The sequence below is a fragment of the Equus przewalskii genome, chromosome 11 (genome assembly GCF_037783145.1).
Source record: "Equus przewalskii isolate Varuska chromosome 11, EquPr2, whole genome shotgun sequence".
NCBI lineage: Eukaryota > Metazoa > Chordata > Mammalia > Perissodactyla > Equidae > Equus > Equus przewalskii.
The window spans coordinates 16089952-16098618 of NC_091841.1; the positions used below are offsets into that span (position 1 = coordinate 16089952).

Sequence of the window (8667 nt, forward strand, 5' to 3'; positions counted from 1 at the left end):
ATTGACCTCCTGTGCTATAAGAACATCAAGTATGATCTAGTCCCAGTGTTTCCAAATATAAGTGCCCAGATATGACACTGAGTGTGTAAAAATTATCAAAGGAGTTTATTAAAATTACAGATTTTTGTATACCCTTTAACCTTGGCCTACAGGATCAGAAACTCTTAGAATAGGTACTGTTATCTGTTCAAAAGTCTCTCAAGATGATTCCAATGATCAGATAAGTTTGAGAATCACTGACCTAGGCATCATTTTTAAATTGAGCAAAGGGAGATCCAGAGAGATCCAGTGAGTATATGTCCAATCTGGGACAATAAACATAGATTTGTGTGGTCCAGGGCAAGGGTTTCTTAATTATGACTTCTAATCCAGATGTCTTAATACCTTTTGATTTTTCTTATCTTAAATTCTGTGAATGCATCAACACCAGAGATCACTTTTTAAAGCACTGTGTACAATCCTTAATGTAATGTACATACACTCACACACACACTCCACAACCATAAACACATACCCAAGTATAGGCAGTAATTTGAATAATCAGATTTCTGGAAAAGACAATAAAACAATGATAAAGACATAAGCAATGTTGTGTTCATTTGCTGTAGAAAGATAAAGCTCAGCTTGCACAAAGTAAGGGAGGAATTTGTCACCAGGGCAAGTACTAGCACGCATAAGAAAGTCATGAATGTTTTTTGTCCAGAATGAGTTTCTCTGGAGTTCCACAGTTGGAAACTGTGTTAGGTCAGTCAAGGAAGAAGTAATAAATGTATTCAGTATTCAGTATATAGTATTCACTGGATTCAATAAAGCTGCTTAATTCAAATATTGGAGGAAATGTGGTTTCCCAACTAAGCATTTCAGCAAATTGTATGTACCATGTTGATTGAGTGACAGTCACCTATTCATCACTCGCCTTTTTTTTATTCATATTCTTTAGTTTTTCCTGTTAGTCACTTTTCCTAACAGGGACCACTGGCTACAGATGACTATTACAGTTTAACGTCAGTTAGCAGAAGAATATTAATGGATGTTACAATTAAAATGGGGATCTTAGAGGTATTTTTCCCCCAATTTCCTTATTTTTTGGGTAAAGAAAATGAGTCCTAGAGAAAGGAAAAACTTTTTCCATGACCAGAGGATGACAACAGGTATATTGTTTTTTAAGCCTGTGTTTAATCTCTTTTACATTCTGTACACACCTCCCCTCCCATTCCAACCTTACTAGGTTTGGTTTTCACGGTGTCTTGGAGGTCTTATATTGAATGCTTTAGCTCATATCTCTGTTATTTTTCATACAATATATACATATTGCATGCTTAGTGTGTACCAATTGCAGTTCTAAACACTAGAAAACAGCCTTAACTACTTCACAGTAGACTCTCATTCATTAAAGAAAATGACAAAAAGGGAAAAATGGAGAGGAGAAAATAATGGTAGTGAGTATGATCATGCTGAGCTTTTGAGTTTAATAAGATTTTCTGGCCTAGATATTTTGGAGAATTATCTGATTACTAAATATTAGAAAAAATATAATAATAATAATAAATAATCCTTACTTCTATAGAATCTGCTATTTTCTCATTTGTTCCTCCAAAAGAAAAAACCTGTGAGGTTGCTTTTGTTGTCTTCATTGTACAGGTGAGAAAATGTAACATCGTCCTGCTTAAATTGTTACTTCCAACTATTTATAATTAGCCTTCCAGAAAAACTTCCAGCCCCCTAGTTTCTTCATTGCATTCTTTACTTCTGCATTTCTCAGTGTATAAATCAGAGGATTTAACATGGGGGTGACAATGGTGTAAAATACGGCTACCATCTTATCCTCTGAAAAGGTAGTGTCAGGGCGCATATACATGAAAGTACAGGGACCAAAAAAGATGATGACCACAGCAATGTGGGAGCCACAGGTGGAGAGAGCTTTGCGCCTGCCTTCTGCTGACTGCTTTCTCAGGGACACCAGGATGATGGTATAGGAGGTGAGCAAGATAACAAAGCTCCCCAGAGTGATGGCACCACTGTTGGCTGTCACAACCACCCCAACAACATATGTGTCTTTGCAGGCAAGTTTCAGCACAGGATGGACATCACAAAAGTAATGATCAATCTCACTGGGTCCACAAAAGGGTAGTTGGACGACCAGAGCCACTTGGATAATGGAGTGTAAGAACCCAACTACCCAGGTCCCCAGTAACATTTTATTGCATCTCTCCTGGTCCATGATGGTTACATAGTACAGGGGTTTGCAGATAGCCACATAACGATCATAGGCCATTACAGTAAGGATGAAGATTTCAGTGCAACCAAAGAAATGTCCCGCAAAGAGTTGTAACATGCACCCTGCATAGGAGATAGTTTTGCTCTTGGCTAACAGGTCAACGAGCATCTTAGGAGCTATGACTGAGGAGTAACAAATGTCCACAAAAGACAAGTAGTTGAGAAAGAAATACATAGGATACTTGTAAAGGTTGCCCACATAAATTGTCAGCATGATAAGGAGGTTCCCCAGAAGAATGACTGTGTAGAAGAAAGAAAATACCACGAAACAAACTTCTTCCACCTCTAGGTTCTGAGAAAGCCCCAAGAAAATGAATTCAGTTACATTGTTAATTTTTTCCATGGAATTAATCTAGGAGACCAAATTCCCAAGAGACAATTAAATTATCTGAAAGAAAAACATAACAAGGACCAACAACATTTTCTTCTAACTCGAAATAAATGGATAATCACTGTAGTTGAAAGTGGACAAATAGATACTCACTGCTTGCTAGAATGTATTCTTCAAGAAATTGAAATGCTCATATTCTGATCATCTTAGCTCCACATGATAATCCATTCATTCACTTCAGATGAGGAAGCAAAGTTTAGGGAGATAAAGTAAATCCCTTAGTCACACATCTAACCAAGAGTCTCACATCCCACACATTTTATTAAGGTATTTTCATGTTTCTAAAAATTTACTTAGCTCTTATTCTGTATAAAGTATTTAACCTAATTTTGAAACAACTTCTGTTTTGGGGGCTATGGTGATATTTATGTATCTGAAAGGATTCATCTTATTTTTGACACAAAAATGTAAATATATAGCAGCATTTTTCCTTGCAAATACTGCCATGAATTTTCAAGTAGTTGAAACCAGCTGACCTCAGCAGGTTCTTTTTGTTATGAAACTCAGATCTTTTTGTACATGAGTTTATGGTCCCTGATTTGATATCAAGCTCTTATAGTCGAGAGGCAGTATGATGTAGTAGAAAGGGGATCGGGTACAAACCTGATTCAGAGATAATGGTGCTGTAACTCTAGACAAACCATTTATCTTCATGGGGCTTCTGTTATCCCTTTTGTGAAATGAGACAGTTTCAATTTCACTACAATCTATTAACAGTTATTTCTACCATGAATTAAATCAATTCTGTCAACATGGAATAGTCATAAAACTCTAAAAAAGAGGCTGAAATAAGAGAAGACAAAGCAATAAAATAAACTGCTGGAGACAGAACAAGACCTGTTTGATTTTAAAGGAGGGGAGGAGAAGTCTTGCGTAATTTCTGCATTCTCCAGGAATTACTTTTCCTTGCTCTTTTAAAGATTTATCTGCTAACCAAAAAAAGTAAAAACAAACAAAAACAAAAAACAAAAAAACCTCTGCACTTTAATTTCACCATTCCTTCACACATCTTTTTAATCTCTCAAGTTTCATGCTAGTCTGTATTAGTTCTCCCAGGTAGGATAAATTAAATATTTCTGGAAGAGGGCATCACTGAAAGATACTTTAGTCTACTGAAAGATGGATTTAGAAAGAGGACAATATTTAATGTAAATGGATGAGTCTTCAGTGGTGGAGTTTCAGGCATTCTAGTGGGGTCACTGGAGTGTATGTGTGGAAAAGGGTATCAATAATTTTGATTAAAGGGGCTTACAAATTATTCCGCAGACCAAGCCACAGATGTAAATTATTCTTTTAGTTTTAGGTTAGAATAGGATTACATAACATCTTAGATGGTCATTAGGAATTTTGTCCACCTGAGGCCATTTCCCCTCATAATTTGTTAAGTTAGTACTTACAACTCTGACTGAACTCTATGCTCCGCTATGTGTTTGCAGCAAGATTGTACCTGACACTTATAGCTTTTGGGAAACTACAGGGCTGTTCTTCCTCAGGTCTGTATAATAGAGTTGATAAAGTAGTCATTACTGGTGTGTCTTCTCTTATACAGTAAAAAATAATGATAATAATAACAATAATAGTAATGGTAAGAGTAATAATTCAAATTCAGACTCAAGCACATCCCTATGCCTTTTTTACATGTTCCTTCCCCTCTGGTTTTTCCTTCCAAATTGAAAAACAAATACTACTTTCACTAAGAGAGCCCTTCAATTTAAGAAAGCTCAAATTATAGTAGTTTTTGACAACCATGAATTGTGCTGCTTGCTTTTATCTAGAAGAACCTTGGGAATTGTGTCTCCATCGTCCATAGCATGATTCCTTAAGGAATTCTTCTTTCTCCTTGAATCAAGACTCATCTCAAAGAGTTCCTCTGTCCACTTTCTGAGCATTTCAAACGTGATAACGTCTCAATTTCTTTTGAAATTATTAACATTTTCTTACTCACCATTATGCTACCCTATCTCGTAGTCGTGTATGGATGAACTTCATTATCTTATCAAAATATTGATAATTTTATTATCCTTTTATTTCTGAGAACAGTGTCTTGCAATTATATTACAGGTATTCAAAATATAGGCATTTGATTGAATTATTTTTCCACAAACGTTTTATATCAGCTTTAGAAGAAAAAAGATAATCTCACCAGTGTTGCCCATGGCTTGAGTTTTGCTTTATTTTCCTATCTCTCTTGAGATAATTTGAGTACAGATGTCCAAAATGAAGTAAGAGTGATGCCTTAGGAATTGCCTTCTGAATAATTAGCACTGGAGAATCCCTGACCCCAAAACTCAAAGGCTGGTAGAAGACAAGTCTTTAATGTTCTTAGTTCACTGTCTCATCTACTGAAATTTACCATTTCACAATATCTTTGGCAACAAATGCTTTTTATCCCTACTTCTTAAAAGACCTATTTAAATAGAATGATGCAAAATGTTAATGACCTCGGGGAAAGACTTTCTCCCAAAGTCTCCATCCATAATCAGAATCACATCAGTGCAACCACAATGAGCTTTAATTTCCAGATGTAGTTTTTCAATTTATTAAGAAAATTTTTTAAAAATTTTCTTTATTTGCTAAATGTAAAACAATCAATTCTTGCATTTAGGATCATAATATGAAACCAAAGCATTTCAGTAAACAGAAGTAATTGTCTTATGATTTTATATCTTGTTCAATGGACTGTGTCAATACATATATTAAATATTACATATTTATGTAACATATTACATAATATATTCTACTTTTTAGATTACTCTTCTATTGAGTTTTAATTGTTCTACTCTTTTGAAAGTTCCATTCAATTGGAAAAAAGTGGATTCAGTAGTGCTATTTGGGTTTCAGTGCTTTTCTTTTTAATTGAACCTCTGATGATTTCTTCAGAAATTGATGGGAAGAAGTTCAGTTCCAGCCTATGCCTGGGACAAATTATAGAGAAGGCTTTCATTCTTTTACATTTTGATTGTAAATCATTAAGATTTGACTCTTGACCACTAATCTGTCTTATTTTTTTCTATTTCTACTCTTTCCTTTCCCCTCATTCTTGCTTTTCTTTCTTTCCCCTTTCTACTCTCACCTCACCTACTTCTTTTCTCAAACAACCTCCAAAGTATCATACTCTGACTTCTTAATACTCTTATAGGGAACTTATGAGCTGTCCACCACTTGCTAGTAAGCACAGCTGATTACTGATCTTGACCCGACCTTGGGCCATTCCCCCTGCAGTTTCTGTCCATGTCACTGGACCACTCCTACAGTTGTAGGAGAAGACAGAGTCCAAAGTCCAAACTGGCATCAGGAGCAATCACAGTAGGAGGCAAGCTTGATGGGAAAGCGATTGAGCATATTTAGGCTCCAATCATGTCATACAGTATCTACCACTTCAGCAGCAACAGAGAATCTCTGAGGAAGGATTCCAGAAGTGCCTACCTTGTTGTGTGGCAAGGTCCTGTCCAGTCTGGCCCATAAGTGACCTAAAGATGGAGTAGGGAACATAGCTTGATTTTTTATCCCATTTTAAGTCTTTTGAGTAGACTAGAAATGGCCCCCTCCTTGAAGAAGCTGACTTGTACCTCTGATCTCCTCTCCTTTTGTGGAAGAATATAAGGTATTTCACCCTGCAATAAGACCCCAATATCCAAAGAATGTACAAACAGATATAAGTGACACAAGGGTGAATTGTGCTAATGATGGAGAATAGTTTCCGCTGGTCCCTTCTTGTATGGTCTCTTCTTATATGGTCTCTTAATATCATAGTGAAGTGCAGGCCACTACTTCAGTGTCTCTGGCTACAAGCAAGGTGAGTACAGGAATCTGGGTAATCCTTTATATAAATAAAGTCCAGCATAGCTCATGCTGTTAAAAATAATGTCCTATGAAGAGTGTGTAATAATTGGGGATAATGGGTATATTGTGATATAAAAGTGAAAATGAAACAGAATAGATAGTCATTCCCATAATTGATAATTACTATATAAAAATATAATAAGAAGGGGCTGGCCCCGTGGCCGAGTGGTTAAGTTTGTGCGCTCCGCTGCAGGCGGCCCAGTGTTTCGTTGGTTCGAATCCTGGGCACGGACATGGCACTGCTCATCAAACCACATTGAGGCAGCGTCCCACATCCCACAACTAGAAGGACCCACAACAGAGAATATACAACTATGTACCGGGGGGCTTTGAGAGAAAAAGGAAAAAAATAAAATCTTTAAAAAAATATATAATAAGATAACACAATAAAAGCTATTTTTTCTTATGGAAATGAAACAAAACTAATAAAAGAAAATGGCTAGTAATATTGGATGCTCAAGAAAATTTATTTTCCCCAACATGTTATAAATTTTTTCAAACATTTAACATTGACAAATGAATACATCTGTGTTACCTAATACTTATCAAGATCTAGACATTTTCCTTTACCCTGGAAATTTCCTTCATGTCATTTCCCAGACAATCCCCACTCCCTCATTCTGTATAAGCAATTGTTGTTTTATTTTATTTTTTATCAAAGATTACTTTGGCCTGTTTTAGACCTTAATTTAATTGAAATCATAAAAAATACCATTTTAAGTAAGACTTCAACTCAGCAAAACATGTTTGAAATTCATGAATCATGTTGTGTATATCAATAGTTCATTCCTTTTTATTGCTAAGGAAGATTTAACTGTATGTATATACTGCAATTTATCCTTATTTTTATTAATGCACACTTGGGTTATTTCAAGTTCTTGGCTATTATGTACCAAGCTGCTGTGAACATTATAGTACAAGGCTTTTGAGAAAACATTATTTCTCCTGGATAAATAGCTAAGAATGAAATTGTTGGGGCATATGCTAAGTGTATGTTTAATTTACGATAACCTTGTAGAACATAACCCAGTGAATGTACCATGTTACATTCTCATCAACAATTAAAACTGTATCCATAAGCAGACTTTTTCTCACCATACACTGCTGCATGCCTGGTCTAAACTGCCATAATCTCTTTTCTAGATTATTATAGTATCTTCCTAATATCCCTATTTCCACTTAGAATGCTCAACTAGTCATTCAGAGTTATCCTATAAAACCATAAGTCATATCGCACCACAAATACTGAAATCTTTTCTCATTTCACTCCAGGTAAAATCCTGTAGTTGTATACAATGACATTTTCCATTATATTTCTGTTTTTATCGTCAAGTATTCTCTTTCTTATTCCCTTTCTCTAGTCACACTGGGCTATTTGATTTTCTTTGTTTACAATAAGCATATCCTATTTACTCTGGCTGTTTCATCTACCTAGAACTTTCTCCCCGATGGTAGATTTAAGAATTGTTTATATCGATCAGAGGCTCCCAACCATGACACTATTGCCATTTGCAGTAAGATAGTTCATTGTTATAAGGGTTTTTCCTGTATTTTATCAGTTGTTCAACAGCATCCTTGATCTCTGCCCACCAGATGCTAGTGGCAGTGCCCATCCCCAACTCCCATGGTTTTGACGAATAATAACATATCTAGACTTTGACAACTGTACCCTGGGGCAAAATTTCCCCTGGCTAAGAAGCATTTATTTTGGCCTTATTTGAAAAAGTCAACTAATCTTTTGGACCTTCCTTGACTATCCTATCCTAAAGAGTATGTGTCTTTACCTCTAGCTTTGCCACCATCACACTCTTAATTACCTTGCTTTATGTTAATTTATGTCACTATTTAAATGCCTGGAATGTTAAATATTTGTCTAGTTTTTTATTATCCACCTTCACTACATCACACAGTAAACTCCATGGGACTATGAATATTGTTTTTCTACACTACCATATTTTCAACTTCTAGAATAACGCACAGCAATGAGAAGGTGGTAGAATATTCTTGTTTTTGCCTTCATTTTGTATAAATTATTTTATGGTAAATATAAATTTAGTTTTATACCCTAAACTTTCTCAACCACTTTTAGCATTTGAAATCCTGCCTGACGCTTTGAAAGTGTGGGTTTTACATTTACTTCCTTTCAGAATACAAGA

At 35.6% G+C, this 8667-nt stretch overlaps 1 protein-coding gene across 1 annotated transcript; it reads right to left on the minus strand.

Moving 5' to 3' along the window:
- Positions 1-1684: 1684 nt before the first annotated feature.
- Positions 1685-2620, minus strand: LOC103542692 (olfactory receptor 4S2-like). The gene has a single exon (XM_008509622.1). It carries the CDS (start codon positions 2618-2620, stop codon positions 1685-1687), a length of 936 nt encoding a protein of 311 aa, XP_008507844.1.
- Between the last annotated feature and the right edge of the window lie 6047 nt (positions 2621-8667).

Bases quoted from the DNA above. Each gene is read 5' to 3' on its own strand.
- LOC103542692 (XM_008509622.1), bottom strand. From the start codon at position 2,620: ATGGAAAAAATTAACAATGTAACTGAATTCATTTTCTTGGGGCTTTCT.